The 23,394-nt window shown below is 40.6% G+C and overlaps 2 protein-coding genes across 6 annotated transcripts in view; one reads left to right on the forward strand and one right to left on the reverse strand.

Moving 5' to 3' along the window:
- Positions 1-3,544: 3,544 nt before the first annotated feature.
- Positions 3,545-20,691, reverse strand: LOC115850652 (protein Abitram-like). Of its 5 annotated transcripts, none has more exons than XM_060292941.1 (7): positions 20,474-20,691; positions 19,292-19,343; positions 19,051-19,158; positions 18,558-18,687; positions 16,337-16,413; positions 12,878-13,069; positions 3,545-5,155 (listed from the first exon to the last, which is right to left on the reverse strand). In XM_060292941.1, the coding sequence occupies exons 1-6, from the start codon at positions 20,568-20,570 to the stop codon at positions 12,880-12,882; spliced, it is 654 nt and encodes a 217-aa protein (XP_060148924.1). In that variant the 5' UTR covers positions 20,571-20,691; the 3' UTR covers positions 3,545-5,155; positions 12,878-12,879. The 5 variants fall into 5 exon arrangements, with proteins under 5 accessions (XP_060148924.1, XP_060148925.1, XP_060148923.1 ...); XM_060292942.1 differs by lacking the exon at positions 3,545-5,155 and adding an exon at positions 7,628-8,249; XM_060292940.1 differs by lacking the exon at positions 3,545-5,155 and adding an exon at positions 11,660-12,085.
- A 144-nt stretch (positions 20,692-20,835) lies between these two features.
- Positions 20,836-23,394, forward strand: part of LOC115850221 (elongator complex protein 1-like) — a 45,791-nt gene continuing 43,232 nt past the window's right edge. The window contains 1 exon segment of the mRNA XM_060292286.1: positions 20,836-21,110. The gene's annotated coding sequence lies outside the window, so the exon portion shown is untranslated.

Here is a 23,394-nt window from a genome sequence, read left to right on the forward strand (position 1 = left end):
ACTCCGATGAAGCATGGTTGCTGTGGTGGCCATGCGTCAGCTTTGCTGGGTGAGCACCCATCCCATACATAGGGAGCTGAGCCAGCCAGTTCACTCCTGCAGTATTAAACAATCCTTGCGTTTCCCTCCACAATGTATTTCTCTATTTCCTCATGCAATGAGAACTTCATACATGCAGCATCTGCCTTAAAATGTCCATTTGCCAAAACAACAGCGGGGGCTGGGTGAAGGAGATGGGCAGTGCGGGGGGTGGGGGGGGAGAAGGGGGGAGTGATTATGGACCAAAAAGACGTAGCTTATAGTTTAATTGCTTAAGTATTGGGGGGAGAAACTACCTCTAAAATTATTCTGTCCCTTATTTTGTATATTCCCCACTTTAGGTACTACAGTATTGTTAAACTCTGCTTGGAAGGGGGAGTGTGATAAAGATAGATTAGGTAGATAGAGCAAATGCTGTTGTGGCCTATAAGACGATCCCTTTCAATAAACACCAACAGGAAGTATGCTGTAATGGTTCAGTCGCCCACAAAGCAGCAGAGTGCATTTCACACTTGATCAGTGACTCTGAAGACTTGGAAAGAGCTGATGAAGATGTCTGATGCCTGCTTTAACTGTACTTTCTTTTAGTTCCAGTAGTCATTTATGTCTCGATACCAGTTCTTACCAAGCCATCATGGTGACTGGCTGCTGAAGCCTGGTGTATTATGAGCAAGATATGTGTATCTTAAGGGAAAAACTCTTCAGGGAATAGATGCTATATAGATTTCCCCCTTTAAAAAATTGGGGGCAGATTTGTCTTGGGTTATCAGCACTAAGGTCATGAGGATGCAACCCACAGCCATTCTCCAGACACTTCAAGCAGCAGATGCTCCTCTCCAACCAGACTGGATTCTCCATCAACCTGCAGGGTATACAACTGGAGTCTGGAATGGGTGCGGGATAAAGGCTGCCAGTTCTGCAGTGTGGGTTTATGGGAGGCTGGTCCATGCTGGTCATTCTAACCCAACTAAGGAACTGAAGGAACATAAAGATCTTCATGGTCCGGGAAGCGTTTCCAGAGCCCAGCATGTTCTGTGGCATTTCCTGCGGGGCAGTTTATAATTGGACCTTCCGTTTTTTAGAGGAGTCCCCAGTACATTCTCTGCCCTGTCTCCAACACTGGCAGGCAGCATAAAATAGTGGAAAGAACATGGGCTTTAGACTCTGTGATTTGAAACTGTTTTGCTACCAACTAGCTGTGTGACCTGAGTCTGCTCACCTGTAAAATTGAATTCAAATGCCTACCTCACACAGCTGATGTAAATATCAGAGGTAAACACCTGAATACCAGTGTGTGGCCTCCAGGAGGTGATCCCAAGGGTTGTTAGCTAGTATTATCTTGTAGAATTCTACCTCTTATAAGGAGTCCAAATGCCTTACTATGATCCTGAGCCACACGTACACCCAAAGACACACACATTCAGTCACTCATAGGAGAGCGATGGCATCTCTACCATTCCCAGGGAGAAGCCCTACAGAACCACCCTCATAGCCTCCAGGTTTGCCTAGACAGCCTTGAAAGACCTAAATGCTCCACCCTGGAGGCCTGGTAAGTAAGCACAGCTGGCTGGCACCAGCAAGCTAGAGTAGGGAAGCAAAAATAGCCACAGAAGAGCTTAGTCAGCAAGGACTAAGCCTTACCCTGGAGGATCAGGGAATCAGCTAAGAGTTGGGTACATTGACTTGAGAGAGGTATGCCTTGTTCACCTCAGTTTCTGCCCAAACCACTACTGTCAACACTCTATGAGCATTCACTGATGGGTAGGTTGAAGTTTAGTTAATTCTTAACCTTTGGACCTCTTTGGCAGGGTGGTAAAGCCTATGGACCCCTCAGAATAATAGAATACTATTTTTAACTGTATCAAATAAAATACATAGGATTACAGAAATATTCTATTTTAGATCCCTTAAGGGTCTATGAACCCCCAGTCTATTACCCCGAAAAAGGTGAGGGTCTTGATGAAGGGGAGGCATGAGAGGTGGTTCTGGAGAATGGGAACTCCCAGGCCATCCTAGGACCAAATGCTATACGGCATTTTAAAATGAAAAATACCAATATAAGGGTAAACAACTGTGTAATCTCTTTCAAAGCACATTTATGAATTCTCTCACTTGATCCATATAAATCACCCTTGCAGAAAAAAAGAATCCTCCTCACACATTAAAAAAGATGAATAGTTTTTAGTAAGTATTTGGAAGTCATCTTAGCCCAATGGTTCTCAACTGAGGACAATTTTGAACCCCAAGGGACATTTGACAATGTCTAAAGATATTGGTGGTTATCATAACAGGAGTAGAGGGTACGTAGTACTGGCATCAAATGTGTAGAGGCCAGGGATATTGCTAAACATCCTATAGGCACAGGACAGCAAAGAATGACGTAACCAAAACTATCAACAGTGCCAAGGCTGAGAAACCCAGGTTATCCCAGTGGGCACACAAGGTTGTAGAAAAGCAAGATTCAGTGAGATTAAATGACTTTGTTCAAGGACACTAAGATGAGTGGACCCATGACTTTGTTCTTTCCGTATACCAAGAGGACATCTGTTGGTCTTGAAGTTCCTGGGACTTCAAAGCTAGTAAGAATAATGGTGGAACAGCCCACTGTAGGCATGAAGCATAGGCAAGGGCTTAGGGAGCACAGAGAAAATAGGAATCAAGAGCAGGCCTTCAGGGTTGCCAAACATCACCAATATAAACTTTGGCTTGTCTACAGATCTCGGATATTTATGGTTACCTAGCTTCTAAGATGTTCATCCTCAACTCAGTTACTACTAAATATGACAGAAAAAGAAGGACAGCCAAAGACTCCCAAGGACTTGTCCAGGTGGTGCTTCTAGTGAAGCAAAGAAGGTTATGGGCCAGCACAGGAGGAGGAAAAAAAGCTAATTTTGCTTCCCAAACTTGTAGTCACCTTAAATTACTAAGAGTCGTCAGTTTTGTTTATTTTTAAAAACATCCTCTCAATTATGGCTATGAAAAATCCCTCAGATGTGTGCACATGTATGTATATACACACATAAATATGTGTGTATATATGTAGATATATGTGAAAAATAAATTTATTTTAAAATATGCAACAGTGCTAAGAAATAACACCAAGCTGTATTCATAAAGGCATAATAAAAACATTAGCTTCTGCCTCAGTTTTTCAAAAAGTCTAAATATAAAATACACTTTGATTACAGGAGACAATCCTCTGCAAGTTTCCTCTTGATGTCTGGAGCATCTGAACAAAGCTGATTCCATGGAACAAACTAAATAACTGAGGCTTTTAGCTTCCTGCAACATGAATTTGGGAAGAGCCCAAATTTGGGGGAAGAATTATATACTCCTCTTTAGAACTTGATAGACTCTTTCCCCAAAATTAAGCATTCATCACTCCCAGGAGTTTCTCCTTTGCCTATACACAGCATTTCCCCCCATAAATTCACCCTTGACTTTGCCTTCTGCCTTCAATTTGGATGGTCTGCTCCCACCTGCTCCTTCTCCAAATGAATAAAATTCTATCTCGCTCAGAGGAGAGAGTAATTGATAGTAATTTGTATTCACACAAATTCTTTCTTGCTGTTTCCATACAGAATTTCAAGGAAAGTGAACATCCACGCAAAGTCACACCATTATAAACAGGCACATTTACTTCTATTTCCAACCCATCAGCATGGGTCCCTTTACTATTATCCATAGCAAGAGTACTATAATATATTAAAATGTCATATAAGTTACCATGTTCATTAATCCACACCAAAGAGTAGTCAAAAAGCACTTGCAACCTTTCAATGTTGGGCACTTAATTATAGATCTTCTTTTTCTATTATTTTGTGAAAATTTTCAGACACACAGAAAAGTTGAATTATACAGTGAACACACCTAGATTCTATAGTTTACATTTTGCTATATTAGGGAAAGGCTTCTTTAGTTACACAATTCTGGGTATACCTATACTCTGACTTCCTGTTAGTCTACATAGAGTAATAAAGGTCTGGTTCTGGTATTAAAAGCATGAAAGAGATTGTTAACCTTACCCAAGAGTCAGCCACAAAACTGTTGTCAAAACAAACTGAGCTTTTTCTGGACTCACCAAAAAGAGATAAATTCTCATTTGCTTCAAAGAAAATAACTAAAAGACATAGGTCAATTAAGCACCATAAAGAAAAATAAGTGAAATGGCCTAGATACTGACAAAAACACTATGTTAAAAGAAGCAACATTTGGAGAAAAAGGAGTAACTTACTACTGTTCATGCCTATGATGCACACTGCTCACCATCCCAAATGTACGCAATACTGTTTCAGAAATTCTAATCTGTTCCAGCTCTAACACTGCTAACTCTAGCAGAACATTCACAGGCAATGAAAATAGTCCGTATGGACCCTGTAGTGATAGGAGGCTCAAACCAGTTATAACTGGAAGCACATGACCTGGCAAGATACTACAAAATAACCGCTGTCAGCATAGGAAGGCTTAGAATATCAAAGGATAGATTTCGCTTTTCATTCTGCTTTAGTTCAAGGTGAAATCATTTAAATGATGAAATTTGACCAAATGTTAGGAGCACTAATAGCCATGTTGTTTATATATAATGCTTTCCTCAAGGAACATAAAACAGTTTAAAAACATTACTTTACTTTTCTTCACACTTTTGAGGTAGCAGCCACGAAACATTCCCAATTAACTGAGGCACAAATCAATTCTGTGATTTGTCTACAGTTCCAGTATGATTCCAACCTGTAGCTGGGAATGAAACCCAATGTCCTGATTACCATAAATACCAGAAATATGCTCTCAATAAGCACTAAGTAAAAGAACAGTAATTTTTACAAAATGGTGCTATATGGGTTAAAGCTTAAAGTCTTGCTTAATGATTAAAATTATATGCAAAATAAAATAGAATTGGTGTCTGCTGAGGTCTGCTGTACAGAGCAGCTCTCCGTAATGCTAAGGTAGATGGTCTTACTCTTCCCACTTCCCAACAGCCAGGCCTCGAGGAGTGAGGAGTGGAAGGAAAACAGCCTTCTCTGCCAGAGCCCTCCTAACTGGGGTCAGAGTCACTCTAGAAGGCTCAGTTTCCACTGGGTTCTTTTGTTGATCTTTGGTGGTATAAAAAGCTCAGCATCTGAAAGGAAAGAGAAAATGTGACAGACACACTCCTTCATGTTGGTGGGAGCTGAGGCAGTAACTCTAAGCTAAAGCTAGGCGACTGGACTTTGCACCTACAAGACGACCATCAGAACCAGAGTTAATGTTTCTGTCACCCTAACAACCTCCTGGTCAGAGCAAACACAGCCTGGAGGCCCTGCCCCGAGAAGAGGAATCCCACTTCAACTTTAGGCATGTGGGAGGGTTGAAGAAAAAAATGCCCACTGAGTGATTCAAAGTGGAATAATGTTCTGTATTTCAAATGGGAGGGGGTGGTGGTTGTGGTGCTTACGAGGCCGTATACATGTATTAAATTTCACCAAACTATACACCAAAGAGCTGTACATTTCACTGTATGTAAAATTTACCTCAATTATAAGAGTGGCGTGTATTCAGTAAGTAAAGTTAATGGACAGAAAACACTTATAATAAAAATTTCTACAAACACACTGATCAATAAAAATGTCCTTACTTAAAAAATAAATAAATAACTGGAAGAGGAGGGCGATGGTTGGGGGAAATTTGTCACTGTTAGATAACACTCCCAGGCCCTCTTTCAGTTAGATTTATGGAGTCTCTTACTTAAGTAGAAATCATACACAGGAAGTAGAGACATAAGAAAATATGTATATAGAGAGACATTCTTTCTCAGTATTATTCATGGTACACCTATACATATGATCCATACAGACATGAAAAATTCTTTTACGAGAATATTTTAAAATGTGAGAAAAATGCTCCAGATAAAATGTTTTAAAAACATGATTTTCATTATACATATACACATGCATGTACACACGTATGACTACAAATTATCAAGTCTTAATTTTCTTTGACATACTTTTCTGTACAATCCAGATTTTCTCTACTAATCATAACAGTATTATAATTTCACATACAATTACTACTCCCTACACTCCCAAACAAAAATCTATTGTATATAGACAAAAAGACTACAAGAGGTTTTGCTTATTTAACAATATTGGAAAAGGCTACTTAAATTCATGGTTAACAAGCCCCATAACTTCATGTTAAATAGTAACTAAACTTTCCATGACACCTTATCTGCTTTTTAAAAAAGAAACAAGTTTTGAAAATAGTGTATCTTATTTTTAAAAATTAGGCATAAGTACAATTATATTTGATTCTTAGACTTAACTATGTATAAATACCAAGTACTGACTTATTGGCAGGAAAGAAATTATTCTGACAAACTGTATGACAGCAGGACATGACATCTTTCACATTTCCATATTTGAATTTCACAGCACAGACGGAGTCGTTTCACAAAAATATTTTGAGGGTTTTATCAGTTTTTCCAAAGACTTCTCTTAATCCTTTGATAGTCAAATCATACTCATTTGAAGTAATTTTGTTATCAGTTATAACAAGTCTAATTCGGCCATGATTTAAGCGCTACTTTGGTAAAACGTTAATCCATTTTATGAAATGGATTACATTTTTGCAAGACTTGCAATCAACCTGCATGGTACTACGTTGCATCTTAACGTGAAGCAATCAGAAAATGCCCCATCAAGTCACTGATCCCCCTACTACTGTTATCTGGGAAGGGGCAGGTGAGGAATATTTGAGAGGAACTAATTTTGTGAGTAGCTCATCTGCCTCTTTTAGGATTATGAGAACTTCTCCTTTCCTACACAATCTACACTAGAGTTCCTACACAGGGACACTGATAATACATACTCTGATAATGAGAAGGCTCAAAATTTTAAAGTCTTTAAGGCTCAGCTGGGAAATGGAAGTGCTCTTTGATAAAGCCAACTAGACCACCCTAGAGAAAGCTGTGACTGAACTTGACCTGAAGGTCAACATCAAGCCAGCAGTAAGGAAAACAGGGGACAGAAATCACAACTGGATTAGACACATTACAAACTAAACAATTACCAAACTGCCTCTGGTCTGAGATGAATTGTTAGCATCTCAGAAATAAGTGTACGTTTTGGGGCTGATACCAAAGGCAGCTTGCCAGCCTCCAGGAAGAAGGGGATCTAGGGATACAGCAGTTAACTGTCTGGCTATTTGAGCTTAGCTGGAATGGAAGGTGGTTCATTTATTCCTGGTAGCAACATAAGCCATGAAAGTTAAACTTGACATGGCTCCCACAAAGTCTACTTCAAATGCCATCAAAATGCTACCAGAGTGGGCTTCCCTGGTGGCGCAGTGATTGAGAGTCCGCCTGCCGATGCAGGGGACACGGGTTCGTGCCCCGGTCTGGGAAGATCCCACATGCCGCGGAGCGACTGGGCCGGTGGGCCCGTGGGCCACGGCCGCTGAGCCTGCGCGTCCGGAGCCTGTGCTCCGCAACGCGAGAGGCCACAATAGCGGGAGGCCACAACAGGGAGAGGCCCGCGTACCGCAAAAAAAAAAAAAAAAAAAAATGCTACCAGAGTATAGCATTTAAATGAAAAAATTTCAGAACGTTGCCTCTCACATGCCAGGAATGCAAATAGCAGCCGTAAAAATTGCCACCTTTTCAAAGCTAAAAAGAAGTTGCTATGCTTGATTGATCCACATGAAGGGTGAATACTGTGGCACCAAACTGATCTGTCAAAAGTTTTTTAGGGAATTCCCTGGCAGTTCAGTGGTTAGGACTCAGCCATTCACTAATGGAATAATGGTAATAGATAACACCTTGTGCCAATTTGGTAAGTCTTGGTAATATGATTGGGGTAAAATCTCAAGCTGGCTTTGCTTTCTACCCACCCTGTCAGTATACCTGTTTTTTCCCAAACAATTTTTCTGTTTTCTCTTAAGACGATGGTTTCCCAGCCTCATCTAATTGCTTCTTTCTGAGACTCATCTGTTAGTTTTCACTGGATCTAGTTTTGTAGTTTTCCTGGGCAATTCTATAGCTTTTCTTCAGGCTAGTGTTTAAGGTTGTCTTAACAATTTATATAATTTCTTTATCATTTATATGCAGTTACTCATATTTCTTTATAATTTATATATTTTAGATTTTTTAGTGCATTATAGTTTTAAAATATTTCACACTTACCAGTGCCTTAGAGTTTTTAAAGTGGTTTCTGCTTCATATTTCATTTGAAGTTTATCTGAGAAAAAGAATATTTTGTTCACGTCTCATAGCTATTAAGGGGCAGAACTTAATTCTTCTTAGTAGTTGTCAATGTGATATTCCCTAATCTTCTGATGAGAGTGGTAGCACAAATATTATTAAGATTATTTTATAGACTCAGAATTGAAACTTAACTGACATGCCTCCTCAAAAACAACTGAATTCCTGCCAGAGTTGAAATTAGAATAAAAAGTGAGAATTTACTGATTTTTGGTCAGATCTTTTTTCCATTGTGGAACAAAGCTCTTTCAGTTAAGACATATTATCAGACCTTATATCTTTAATTTATGAAGCAAAATAAAAAAGTTTAAAAAGGAAAAATAAAACAACTATAACTTGTCACTTTTAAGTTTCTTACATTATAAAATGAACATATATAATGTTTACCTGAAATTTTTTGAAGTGCCTTAAGAAGTAATAGTTAAATATTAAAGTTGTTTCATCATCAAAAAATCTAGAAACAATAAATGCTGGAGAGGGTGTGGAGAAAAGGGAACACTCTTGCACTGCTGGTGGGAATGTAAATTGATACAGCCATTATGGAGAACAGTATGGAGGTTCCTTAAAAAACTACAAATAGAACTACCATACGACCCAGCAATCCCACTACTGAGCATATACCCTGAGAAAACCAAAATTCAAAAAGCGTCATGTACCAAAATGTTCATTGCAGCTCTATTTACAATAGCCAGCAGATGGAAGCAACCTAAGTGTCCATCATCAGATGAATGGACAAAGAAGATGTGGCACATATATACAATGGAATATTACTCAGCCATAAAAAGAAACAAAATTGAGTTATTTGTAGTGAGGTGGTTGGACCTAGAGTCTGTCATACAGAATGAAGTATGGCAAAAAGAGAAACACAAATACCGTATGCTAACACATATATATGGAATCTAAGAAAATGAAAAAAAAGGTCATGAAGAACCTAGGGGTAAGATGGGAATAAAGACACAGATCTACTAGAGAATGGACTTGAGGATATGGGGAGGGAGAAGGGTAAGCTGTGAAAAAGTGAGAGAGTGGCATGGACATATATACACTACCAAACGTAAAATAGATAGCTAGTGGGAAGCAGCCGCATAGCACAGGGAGATCAGCTCAGTGCTTTGTGACCACCTAGAGGGGTGGGATAGGGAGGGTGGGAGGGAGGGAGACGCAAGAGGGAAGAGATATGGGAACATATGTATATGTATAACTGATTCACTTTGTTATAAAGCAGAAACTAACACACCATTGTAAGGCAATTATACTCCAATAATGATGTTAAAAAAAAAGAATACTCAAAATATTTTTAGTCTATTCAATATTATTCTTCAAAACTTGGGATATGTTAATGCATGAAATGCTCTAAAACTTTAATATAAAATCAATTCCCAGGCAATAATTTTTTCTTACCTCGTTAATAATTCATTTTATTTCAGGGGAGAGAGGCCACTAAAAACTTCGCAGGATTTAATTCATCAACTAGATGTAGATTTAATTTCCATTTCATGCTAATACTGTAGAATAAAAGTTGGGCTAAAAGTTGGTAATAGCTAGTTTTCTAAATGATTTAATGTAATTTTATGTTTACCTGTGCACACAACACATGTATACTATAGATGGTGGTAGAAAACTAGAGGACTTGCAGTAGCATTTTGTGGAGCCTTTTGGGTATCTTATTGGAAAAAAAACTTAAATATTATAGGGATAAAGTAGAATGGGCTTTGATAGTTACTAGATGCAATATTAAGTTTAAGTTTTTCCCAAGTAGGTGAAAATATCCTATCAGCAAATGAGTATCTCTTATACTGCCCTGAATGCGAGGAAAGGTTTTTGGCTTCTTCATTATTGAATTGGATGAATGACATTGATGAAATGAGATAACACATAAGAAAGCATCTGTCATAGGGTTGAGACCATTACAGTTCTCAGTACATGTTAGTTTCCTTTTCTTCTTCCATATTCCTAATGATTTAGGGCATTCAGGGAGAGACCATGTACTGACACTCACCCTTCTGCCCTACGTGTCTCATGAAACTCCACATAGGCCTTGCTCTAATTCTCCTCACTTACCTGGAGGTTTAGATTGATAAGTGGATTACAAGAGTCCTTTCTTACTTCCCCTGACTCTCTTGTTAGTCTGTTTGCCTCTCTAGAACCAAGGGCATTCTGGCATTTGAAATTTGAAATTTCTATCACTTTATCAACTTTATGTATTTTCCTTTGGCATTCCCATGTGCTTTCACCTGAGCCTCTTCAGGAAAGGGATTTCAGCTTGAGAGGATGATTGTCAACAGAGTCAGAAGAATTATAGAAAATACTTCATGTGGAATTTTCTGTAAATTTGACTATAAGTGAGTTTTTCCCTTTTTAAAAAGTTGGAATAGGGGCTTCCCTGGTGGTGCAGTGGTTAAGAATCTGCCTGCCAATGCAGGGGACATGGGTTCGAGCCCTGGTCCAGGAAGGTCCCACATGCCGTGGAGCAACTAAGCCCGTGCACCGCAACTCTAGAGCCCACGAGCCACAACTACTGAGCCCGTGTGCCACAACTACTGAAGCCCGCGCACCACAACTACTGAAGCCCGCGTGCCTAGAGCCCATGCTCCGCAACAAGAGAAGCCACCGCATTGACGGGCCCGCATTGTTTTCCCTTTTAAAGGATAGGGAAGGATGCGAAGGACTATTTGACCTTGAGATCAGGTTATCCAATTATAGCAAGGCTGTTGGAAAGGGAATTAAAGTTAACCTTGACATTATTGCCTCCTTCTTCTTCATATGTTTTATCTAATTTATTACCAAGATCTATTATTTTTCTTCACAAATCACTCTCAGATTTGCCCTGTTCTTTTCATTCTTCCTGCTGCCACCTAAAGCTCAGTCTTCACTTCCCTGGTATCTCTCACCCTAAAACATTCTGTGTACCATTTAAAAGTAATCATCCCGAATATTCTAAAGTATTTTTCAGTATTCTTTCCCATCATCCTCTTCTCCTTGCTAAATTGTATAATGTATGGTGAATAGTGAAAAAATAATCCCCTCAAACGGCTGGTTGAAGAATGTGTATAGGTGACAAATTCTATCTTGCTGAGCTGGAAGCAGCAATGTTCTAACACTTTTGACCTCATCTAACCCTTTTGACCCCATGTTCCAAGATTCAGCACCCTCTTATAATTGGGGATATTATGAGATGAGCTTCGGATCCATCCAAAAGCCCAGGCATAATTTTTATGGCTAAGCATCAAATGTCTTGCAATCCTGCATGGTAATTGGAGGTGTCCTGGTGTAGGGGAGCCACTGCAGGGACTGATTCTGCACCAGGTCTGGGAAAACTGCTTCTGAATACAGTTAAACTCTTGTGTTTTCAGGGATACAAGAAAAAACCACAGAAGTTCCATGACAGACTTTTTATGTTTAGGTTTTATTTTTTACATTCTGTATGAAAATTATCCATGAGTGTATTTCTTACCAACTATCTAGACGACATACACCTAACGTAGTGATGTTTTTCCTTTCTACCCAGTTTTTGCTGAAGAGGGTTTGAAGCTTGCTTCAAGTGTGCAAGTTTTCTCAAAACAGGTAATGCACGTATCCCTGCCTGGTGCTGGTGGTGATGTCGTAAATACCCACTTTGAGGGTATATTATTGAGGTATAAAGGTACTTAAGGTTTAAAAGATGGAACTTCATTGGAGTTGTTATAACTTCCTTATTTACATTTCAGCTGAAAGATGATGATAAGCTTATGCTTCTCCTGGAAATAAACAAGCTTGTTCTTCTATGCCACCAGCTCCAGACAGTAACTGACACCCTTGCAGAATCAAGTGTTTCTAAAGGTAAAAGGGAGGGTGGGACATTCAGGAAAGCACTTGAGAAACTTTCACACTGCTTTTTTTATTAGGTTAGCTTCCAGTCCCTTTTTCTTCAAATAAAGTGTTAATACCCACAGAAGAACAATTTATTTCCATTTTTCCTGCCTTGACTGCAAGAACCATTTATCATCTGCAGTTACAACTGACCCCAGGAAGCAGTAGGTTCACCAAATAAATTAGCTTTTTGGACGTGATTAATACCATAGCACAGAGCAGCTACCCTTAAATCCCAACATCATCACCTGACTAACTAGGGCACAGACCCCTCAGAGTGAAGGGCTTCTATTGTTTGTTTTAGGGAGTCTCAGTGCAAAAAAGAGTGCAAGGAATTGCAAAGAAGGGGGTTCACTGCCACTATTTGGTGCCCTTTAAGAGGCCCCTAAACCATCTGAAATAGAACAGGTTGATTTTCCATCCATTTTTCCTGGGGTTCCATGAAATTGGCATGAGACTTGGGCAACAGTCCCTGCTTCTGAGTTCTGGGACCTTAGGTCATCAAGTCAGCTCAGATGCCTTAATCTACATACCCTTTGAGATCCCTTAGAAGAAATGTTTACCATTTTCAAACTAAATAAATGATAAAGTCTTTTGAGGGCCTCCTTATAAGAATTTGATTTGCTTGCTTTCTGTCACTATGGTTGATAAGAGTATTACAAAGACAAGAGGCATAATGGCTATTTTGATCCAACTTCTCTCATTTTGCTATAAACTGTTGAAGAAGGTAAGATAATTTCTCTATCTTAAACTCACATTTAAAAACTTAGTCTAGGGCTTCCCTGTTGGCGCAGTGGTTGAGAGTCCGTCTGCCGATGCAGGGAACACGGGTTCGTGCTCCGGTCCGGGAAGATCCCACATGCCGCGGAGAGGCTGGGCCCATGAGCCATGGCCGCTGAGCCTGCGCGTCCGGAGCCTGTGCTCCGCAACGGGAGAGGCCAAATTAGTCTAAAGGAAAATGCAGAAGAAAATAGATACTATTTAATTTTGCAATTTTTATTTCAAGAGTAAAGCAGAAACCAATTGTCTTAATTCTTTCCAGCTTCAAATGGAAAACAACCGATGGATCTCAGTTACAAATAAAGATTCTGTGGACGGTAAAACTTGAGAAGCTCCTGCGGTCAGATCTCTGGAACACCATGTGGCAAAGCTGACATTTTTAGAAAGCAAACGATCCTGTATATTTCAGAAATACAACAATTTTGTAAAGAAAACAAACTGAAATCTTGCTTTATTTTCTGATCATGAAACTGATTGTGAAGCTTTCTGACAACTATAAATGCCATGGTGGTTGCTATATTTCTAATTGAAGTGTGATTTTAAATGGGACATTGCCATGAATAGTGTTCTTTAAAAGGCAAACCGAATATCCTTACTGCCTTAATGACAATTTAATCCAAAGAAGCTATTTTGAAAATATGCTCACCTTTGGCACATTTGACCCTAACTTCCTATTTTTTTAAATTTAAGCTTATCATCTGGGACACTAATTTGCAGCAGAAGAGACACAGTAGTCTGGGTGATGCAGGGTTTTCCTTAAACCTGTGGACTCTTCTTCAATCCCTCTGTCCACTGAGTATGACTGGGCCTCTGCTGTCTCCTCTGTCATAGATCATGCATGCCAGGAGCACACGTTTGTTCTCTAGTAAGTGTTTCACAGAGCACAGGAAATCTGTTGTGATGCATGTCCCTCCCCCACCCAAAAACAGGGTCATGGAGCTCACTCCATGGAATCCTGGAGGAACTCACTAGGAGATGGTTTTTGTTCTTGTTCTAGCATAGCTGGCCTGTCTGCCCTTGATATTAGCTGGAATCCTAAGCCTATCTTACTGGCTTGAAAAGCAGTTTTTGTACTTCTCAGTAGTAATTGATGGAGCAGAAGATAGAAGACAGAGAACACTTGAACTAAGCTGTTCAAAATAATTTCTGAGTAAGTATACATATGTGCCTTTGGAATATTCATTAAATAAATGACTTTAGTCTTTTTAATTTTAGGGTTTAAAGCTTTTGTTTTTGTCGGGTGGGTTTTGATTGAAGGATCTGGTTATAAGTTCTGTCCTTATGATGTAGTATAGTTAACTTTGGTTTTTGGGGCTTGTATCCCAATGCTTTGAAATGTATTTTGAAATCTAACGGGACATGTCAGTTGCCAAATGGCAGTAGTTCTATAAGCTCGTCTGATGATCATTATCTGAGTCAGCCATCACAGTCAATATTCACAAGATCCTGAAGAACCACAGTGCTACGAATTAGCTAGTCAATATTTTATTGAAGGAAACTTGAATTTACTGTAGGCCTCGGAGAGAAAATGGGGTGCACTCAGCTTGGTTATGACCTTTATAAAATATTTCTTTATAAAAATCATCAAACATGATTTTTATTCCCTGAAACCAAAATATTCTTTTAAATTACAATGGAAATAATGGGAGAATGATGTGAGGTAATGTTATATGTAAAATAGATATATAATTCTTTTATTATCTTTAGTATTTTTGTTTTATGAAACCTTTGGGAACCCTTTGTGCTACCTGAAATGGGGATTTGCTGGTTTGTGCTTACACTTTCAGCTCACAACACTATCAGAGTAGATATTTCTATAGTTACTACCTGTATCATGTCTAGTGGGTTTACTTAGGGGAGAGTTAGGGTTAAAAGAAGTTTCCTTGTGAGTCAAAAATAATTTAAAATTTTTATTTACAAAATATTTTACATACCTCAAATGAGAATATTCTCTAATTTAAATGCAAGTAGGGGTGGGGAAGGGATAACTTTTGACTTGAACAGCAAAAGACGATGGAGAACTAAAAGAATTTAAATTCAAGGATAATGGTTTTATTTAAAAACAGAAATGTTTATATGTATGTATATATTGCAGCCCTTAAGGAAAAATAACAATTTTAAAAGAAGTCCTTTTATTTGAAATTCAATGTAAACAAGTATACAATCTTAAACCATGAATTCAGAGTTTTTTGTTTATTGTTTAAATGATGTGAAAGCTTTTGTTCTGTTCAAAAGCACCTGTGTCTTTGAATTCCAGGAACTTCTAGGGAACTTCTTCGCTGGTGACCCTGTAACTGGAGTGTGAGACTGAGTGACCACAAATGCACGTGTTACTTCATACCACATTATAATATTGATACTTCCATGTTAGCAAAGCCCCTTTCAAAGCCTTTTCATGTGTCCTTCATTAAGAAGCCAGTGTTACAGTGCTACATTGTTCAGAGCTGAAGGCCAACCCATAGACTTAGAGAAGGTACACTCTACACCCTGCCTCTTCCCGGCAACCTGAGGGAGGCAGTTGGGGCAAAAGGGGTGGGACCAGACGTTTCAGTCGTGTCACACTGAAGCAGACTGGGTAAGAAAGGCCAGTTGTTGTTTTTCAACTTCAAAGTGATGGAAAATTGAGGCAAAAACAATAACCATGACATAATATTCAAACAGAATTATATCAAAACCTAGTAGTTACTAATGGGTTACAGGATGATGGGTAAATTATTTTTACTTTTCTGTCTTTTCAAATTGTCCTCAAAGTGCTTTGTTTGTTGGTTTTTAATCAGAAAAATGCCTCTCACTTGCCAGTTGTTAGAAAGAGAAAAGCAAAAGAAGAGCAGAGTGAGTACATGGGCAGGCAGATCTGGGAGGTTGGAGACAAAATGGAATCAAGGCTTGTTATGCAAGATAAAGAAGGAAAACTAGGTCAGGTTTTAAGATCAGGCCTCCCTGCAGATAGCCCGGTGTGAAGGATGCTTCAGCGCCTCTGGTTCTTCCTTAGTGCACTAACTCGTAGGCCAGGTAAGGATAAGAATGCCCTGTTGTTTTTACTCAATCTTAATCCTCATGAGGTAGCTGTTGTGGCATTGATGCTTTTCACCACGACTTCATACTGTTTTTGTGTCAGTAACCCTTCTGTTATGCTTTTACTTTCCTCAAACTTGGGCAACACAACTGCAGTGTAGCCTTCGGTGGATGGCTAGAAGGGAAATAGAATACTTAATACGGTCAAACGGTAAAAAAAAACCAGATAAAAAGTATGTGGATGGGATCTTACTTCCCCAGACCCTTTTACCTTCTCTTGAAGAATAGATGGCTTATGGAGAATGCTTTCATTCACTTCCATCAACCATCCTCTAACACAGCTATTTAAAGAAAAAATTGCTTTGAAGAAAAATATTACCTTCTTTGTTTCCCCAAAATTGTGGTTAAAAAGTAACTCACCTAGACATGATGTATTCTTCTCCATCAGAGCAGTAAATCTTACACAGAGGTGCAAGTTCTGTTAGAAACTGTGCCCCCTGATAATAAAAGGGAAGAAAAAGTTAATTGATGTACATTTTCACTTTTCTTTGTGAGGCAGCCCTCAGAGTCACAATAGGATATATTCCTGGAATTAGCATTTTAAATAAAAATGACTTAAGTACAGAAAAACCATTGATTTATTCAAATACTTATATACTAAATGCCTCTATGGGCTAGGCACCACCCTAGGCTCTAGAGGAAAAAGCAGGCTAAGACAAATGTGATAATAGGTAGTTTAGTACATATTAAGAATATATTTTATCTTAACTTATTATACTTTATATTTAACTGTACATGAGAAAGCTGCACATAGCCCAGTGTAAAGATTTCAAAAGGGTAGGAAAATCTTACCAATAAGCAGTAATATAAAATTCAACATTATAGAGAATGACAGCAATATTGTACAAAGTTAGTTTCATTAAGATTCCTACCTTATTCTTATATTAGAACTTAACAGAGAAAGGAACTTCTTTATTAGGTCAATCACTAAGACTTTCTGAAGAAGGGATATTTTTCTAATTTAAAAAAATGCAATTTGAGGAATATTTGGAAAACAGAAAAGTTTTAAGTAGCAGATAAGAGTAACTTACCCATTATCCTATAACCCGCTAGCAAATACTACATTTTGACATATGTCTGTTTAAATGTTGTGGCACGGTTATACTTTCATGTACTCCACTGTATGGATACATCTGGGGAGGTTCTGACAAATATCTATTGAGTCGGCCAAAAAGTTCATTCAGGTTTTTCCCTAATGTGAAAAACCCGAGCGAACTTTTTGGCCAACCCAATACAAGGAGGCTCATGGGAAATGGATGCAAGCATGTCTGATGTGTTGCCCTTTTTTTCCCAGGAATTTTTACTGCAGTGAACATCTGAGGTCAAGATGCTGTTCTTTATGGCCTCTTTCCCACTCACAACATTATTAGACAGCATTCAGGTGTTACTGCATGCACTTCACTCCTCTGCCTGTGGGTACTTCGTTTCAAAATACTAGTCAGTGTGACTCCCCACTTTTAGGAGGAGGGGCTGGGGACTTGTCCCAGATGTTTTGTCTACCACTGGCTCTGTGTCAGAAAGAAGTGTTTTAACCCCTTTTTGTCACCTCCCATGGGAGAATAAATGATGGGCAGTGCTGAGATGTGATCAAAGCTTATCTACAGTGGGTTCCATATGCAGGTCTCTCTCTGTTCCTCAGAAGTAACAACAGTGTTACTATTTTGGACAAAGATTTATCACAGGAACATCACAAGCACTAACTGTTTTACTTGCAATTTGTAGACTTTTAAGAATGGTCTATGCTTTTTAAAGTCCACTTGCTTCTTGAGTGAGGAAAAATCAATAATTATAAGGCAGGTTATTAGGGGCCTTCAGGACTACAAAGGGGAGTATAAACAAGGGTCTTCCAGAACACTGAGGGTAATTAGCAGAAACTCTTAGTATGTACTCAGTAAATGAGGGACCTAAATCACCAACTGAAACTTTCCTATCCAGGGGGGTTTGTCAGGATAGTTTAGTATGGTAATGAGTTGTCCTTGGTGTGATACCCTCCTTTAACAATAAAATGTCCATCCTGCCTAAAGGTGTAGAGGGCAGAGGTAACATTTTCTATAACTAAATACTACGTGGAGGAGGAGGGTGTAGCTAGATGTGTATTAAATTGGCAGTGATTTAGGAATGGGAAATGATACGAAGCAAATACTGTATATTTTCTCAGATTGATTTTTTTTCACTACCTCAGGACTTTTTTTACTTTTAAGTTCACATGTGAAAATATACGATAAAGAAGTATTGATCACCTAAATTTTATAGAATTCGAAATACTGGCTTAACAAAGCTAGAAAGGACAAAATATCTTGTTATATTGGTATTAGAGTTGTTCTTTCAAAGGCCCAGCTTCTCCATCCTTCATCCTGGAGATGATAGGGATGGTGGCCCAGAAGCTAATATGACAGATAATATACCTTCTGAAATACTTCATTTTGGGGGCCTGAGAATTTCTTTAGACTTTACATACTCTTAAAGTCATCTCTAACTGCCAGGGAAGTATGCTGAGCATACATTACTGGGTTCTAAGACTGGCTGGCTCTATCATTATTATGATAATAGAGGATTTAAATAGAGAAATACAGGAACATACCCGCTTAAATTTCCCAGAGACTTTGTTCTGAAGTCTGCTACAGTTGGTACTGATTTGATAGAAAATGCTTTTAATTGCTTTTCCACTTTGAAGAACTAGATGGGATCCTGCCAGTGTGATGACACATATTCTAAGAGGAGCAAAAATTGATCCTGTATTATTGCTTGGTATGATTCTTCCTCCTATAACACCGTATTCCTACTGGCACAAGAATAGCTGAGCTGACATTTGTTTAGTCAGCCTATCATTTCCCCCCATTTTCCTCTGGCTACTATTGTAGCTTAACTGAAGAAAAGAATGCAGTAATAAAAATGGAGAAAATGGGACTGAATTTCCTTCCCCCAAAGGGAAGAGTACCAGAGGTGTTTAGACAGCACTGAGGAGGAAGAGAGAAAAGTAAGGCATGCTGGTATGTACAGGATACCATCTGTGCTTCTACCCTAGCCCTCTCCATGGGCTTAGGCAATTCAGTGGTTAGGCACAGGCTGCTTACTTGAGGTAGTAGCCGACTGAGGGTGTGGTCCTCCATTTGGATGTTTGGGTAACCAAGTTTATTTGTTTAGCGTAGGCACTGCAAGACTCATTCTTGTCAACCAAACTCCTAGTATAAATAATACCATCTCAGTACAGTGGAAGATAATCATTTAATGAATATTTATTCAATACAAGACCGTACCAGGCTACAATGCCAGAAAAAATATTTTTTGATAATTTAAAATTCCCAATTTTCTTACCAGTTAGAGTGTTGTAGTATACAGTGGTCCTCACAGGGTTTTCCTTTGACATCTAGAAGAAATGAATGAGTCTGATGGCTGTTGAATCAATATTTACTACCACTGCCTAGTACTTTCTTTGGTTCATAGAGGTAGTTAATTATGAAGGTTTGACACATACAACACTGGTATCCCTTCATTACTCAAAACGATATACCTAAAGGCTTACCATAAAGTATTTAAAGATATCTGGTCCAGATGGAATCCTTCATTCAATGTTAAAATGATGATTAACTCTTTGCTCCACCTTTTTTTATCCTCACTTTAAAATGAGTACAATCATTATTTCTATTAGAAAAAAAGTGATTAGTAATGTATTCTTTATTTAAGTTAGTAGCATGTTTTGTTGGTCGATTTTAGAGAGACGAACTTATCCTGGTTCGCCCAGGACTGTCCTGATCTTAGCGCTGAAAGTAATGGATTCCGGAAAACACCTCAATCCAGGGTAAACCAGACGGTCGGTTACACTAAGTCTGGCTAATAAAACGTATGCTATTGTAAAATATTTCAATATTGTAAAAGATGAGTACACCTCATATTATTCCTAAATGAATGGGAGGAAGTTGGGTTACAGGAGGGTCCCCAACGATGCTCTCATCACTGATATTTGCTGGGTACACAAAGCTATACAACAGGATACCTACTTCTAAGTGGCAAATGTGTAATACCAGCGACTTCCTTTAAGTAAAACTGTTAGATTCTGCTTTCTAAATGACTCTACTCTAATCCACCCTCTTCTCTCCATCCCTATGCCTCTACCTTAGTTTAGACCGCTACCATTTAAATCAGTTTATGTATCGCCTCTTCTTGGAGGGCTGAGCCCCTCAAATCCCTTTAGGCACTCATGGAGATTGCAACCCAGCTCCTGCCTCCCTCGGGGATCTCACCTTAGTCTACCATCTTCCCGCAAGCAACCCAACCTCATGAACTCGCACTGCGCTCGCCCTACCCAGCATGCACCCCGCTGTTTTCCACGTCTTTGCAAATGCCATTCCCTTGGCCTACAGGGGAACAGAGAGATCCAGTTCCTTCTGACGTAGGGAGGAAGCGCTGGGGAGGGCGCGTGTGGCTTATGATCTGTCATCATAGTCCCTATACTGTCAGACAAATTGGGCCCAGAGGAGACTATTATTCTCCACTTACCCGCTTTGTACCAGCGAGTGAAGTAACGATCCACAAGCGATGGCACCGCGGGCTCCGCAGCCAAGGCGGCCTCAGGGGTCTCGGGCTCGGTAGCCATGGCGACCTCAGGTGCTGCAAACCCCGCCCCCTGGGGGCCTGTACTCTTCCTCCCGCTTGCCACGGAGGAAGGTGTCTTTCCGGCGTGTAGCCCGGGACACGCGCTGTGCGCACGCCTGCTGCTCCCCTGGCTCTGCAGGCTCCACCTACCGGTGCCACTTACTGAGCTTTGGGGTCTGACGTCAAAGCGGGGTTCAAACACAATAGGCTAGTCAGTAGGATGTAGGGATAGGGGGCAGCGGCCAGCGCCGCTCCTCACAAATCTTTGCGGGGCGACGAAGAAGGCAGGCTACAGCCCCCCTGCCTCGCGGCGTCACTCCCGCGCCGCTCGGCGCGTGTCGGGGTATCTTCGCTTGCGAGTAAGTGTTTCGCCGGTCGCCCCTTCGCCCGGCTTCAGCCACTACCTGAGGGGGTCGAGCGGCCCGGCGGCTCGGAGACCCAGTGCGCGTCGCGAGAGCTCAGAAGCAGCGGACAGGGAGAGGCCCGTGCGCAGCCCTGGGCGGACGCACCGCTGTTTGGGGGTCCTCAGAGCGCGGCGTAGGTGAGCGTTCGAGCGACCTAGCTGGGGTGGGGGCACGGAAACGGGCCCTGTCCGCCAGAGGGTGTCCTGATGAAGGGGACCCTTTAGCGCCCAACCGCTGCCTGCTGCTGGTCTGGGAGTGAAGTGCGGCTTGACCACCTCTGCCCTCCTTGAGTCCTCTTTCTGCAGACTTGGCGCCTGCTGCACCCGCGGCCATCAGTGCGCTCTGCGCGGCGCGGCAGGAGGGGGAATGACATGCTGCTCCCCCAGCTGCACACTTACCCAGTCTCCGGATTCCTTGCAGTTGCAGACCATACCGCCGAACCAAGATATGCACCAATTAAAGCGCAACAATGCATGATAGAAGGTGACGGTAGTAGAGAGAAGTTTAGGTACTGTGCTGCGAGTCCCTTCTCGCATCTGCAACTTTTCCTTGGAGATGTTGTCCCCGTGCATTTCCATGTAACGTGGTATCTTATGTGGCCCTCTCCCCCGTTAAGCTGTGACCTCTGAGGAGGCAGTGACTGTCAGTCATCTCTTGTCCAGACTAGCACTTAGCAAGTGCTCAGTCGGTATTTGATGTAGGCCACAAACCGGATCGTAGGATTACGTACTATGTAAAGGATTCAAACTGTACACTGACAGGCAGGGCAGTAACCAGTGAATAGTTTACTGTGAAAGTGTGGGCAAAAGGGAAGCAGACACACAGTTTCAGCTTGGAGGACAGAGAAAGTAGGAATGCCATGTCCCCAGAGGGGAAATTAGTTTGGTGGAGAATAGCAGGTACTTCATTTAACAGGTTGCATTTGATGTGCTTTTGAGAAATCCCTGTGGTAACAGCAGGAGGTTGAGAATGTGAGCTTAGTGTTCAGTTTAGGGAGGGTCAGGGCTAGACATTTAGATCTACTAAGCATATTAGTGATCTGTTTGGTACTTGTGGTCATGGGCATGATAATTAGCCAAGAGGTGGATGGATGAAGGAGCAAGGGAAGAAAATAGAGGCGTTGTCAGAAATTTCAGAGAGGATCCAGAATTGATCTATGGAGTGGAGAGATCTTTAGCGCATTTAAGGGCTGAGAAAGGATGATTCATTTGAGGGCAGGGGAGTTTGGAGATTGCAGATGTAAAAGAAAGGGTACTGATAAGCCAAGGTCCTGGGGGAGTTTGGAGGGTTCTCCTTTGCTGGTCTTGAAAAAGAGTAGGACACTTCTGAGAAGGTAAGGGAATAAGGATGATAGGTGTGAAATTTTAGAGAAGTTCATTTTGAGGCTGGAAGGGTTGGGGAGGAAGGAGATGAATGATGAGCTGCCCTTGTGTCACCAAGTCTAAGCTTGTACTGCTCACCACGCGAGAGGCCAATAATCGAGAGACGAGTTGCTGGGGCAAGGAATAACGACTTTATTCGGAAAACCAGCAAACCAAGACGGTGGGCTCGTGCCCCCAAAGAACCATCTTGCCTGAGTTAGGATTCAGGCTTCTTTTATACTAAAAGTGGAGTGAGTAAAGTCAAACATTTCCTGGTTCCCATCAGCCTCCAGAGGGTTATGTGTTAATTTCTTCCTCCCTGCAGTCATTCACAGGTGGGCCTGGTCAGGATGTTTCTTGTGAGCTAAACAAAAGTATTTTAGCTTAATGCTCATTACCTGGGAGTCAGGGTTCTGAGAGTTGGGTGATTATGTATAATTTAAGCTTATAGGCTGCATCCCTTTAGTGATTAACTTGTAATGGAATACAAAAGGTTCTTCCCTATTACACTTGGCCGGGGATTTTGAAAGCTCAGTGATTTGAAAACTCAGGTTGTTTGATATGTTTGTCAGTCAGGGTCCAGTCAGGAAAGCAGAAACCACACAATATTTCAACAGAATTTAAAACGAAGAATTGGTTAAATAGCTGCTGGAGGAACAAAGAGCAAAAGGGAGCAGTGAAGTAACTAAAAAAGTAAACTGATGGAAGAAGTTACAACACTTAGCTAGGTCTGAGGATCAAAACAAGGGAAGCCATTGGGGCTATCATGACCTAACCTTGGAGGAGAGGCATTATAAAGCTGATGTTGATAACTCTGGAATTCAGAGGAGTAGCTCCATGTTACTAGATTTCAGGCACCTGGAGGGGAGCACCTGCCTGGTTAGTGCTGGTACCTCTGGGGTGCTTGTTATCATGCTGGTCATGGGAGTGCTAGAGGCTGGGACCAAGGGCCCCTGGAAGGATGAAGGCCCATTGCTGGGGCGATATTGACTGAAACAGCAAGGTAACAGGAAAAAGGGAGTCCTCCTCAGCTCCTTCTGCCTTTGCCTTCCAAATTCTT

Source organism: Globicephala melas, chromosome X (assembly GCF_963455315.2).
Source record: "Globicephala melas chromosome X, mGloMel1.2, whole genome shotgun sequence".
Lineage (NCBI taxonomy): Eukaryota > Metazoa > Chordata > Mammalia > Artiodactyla > Delphinidae > Globicephala > Globicephala melas.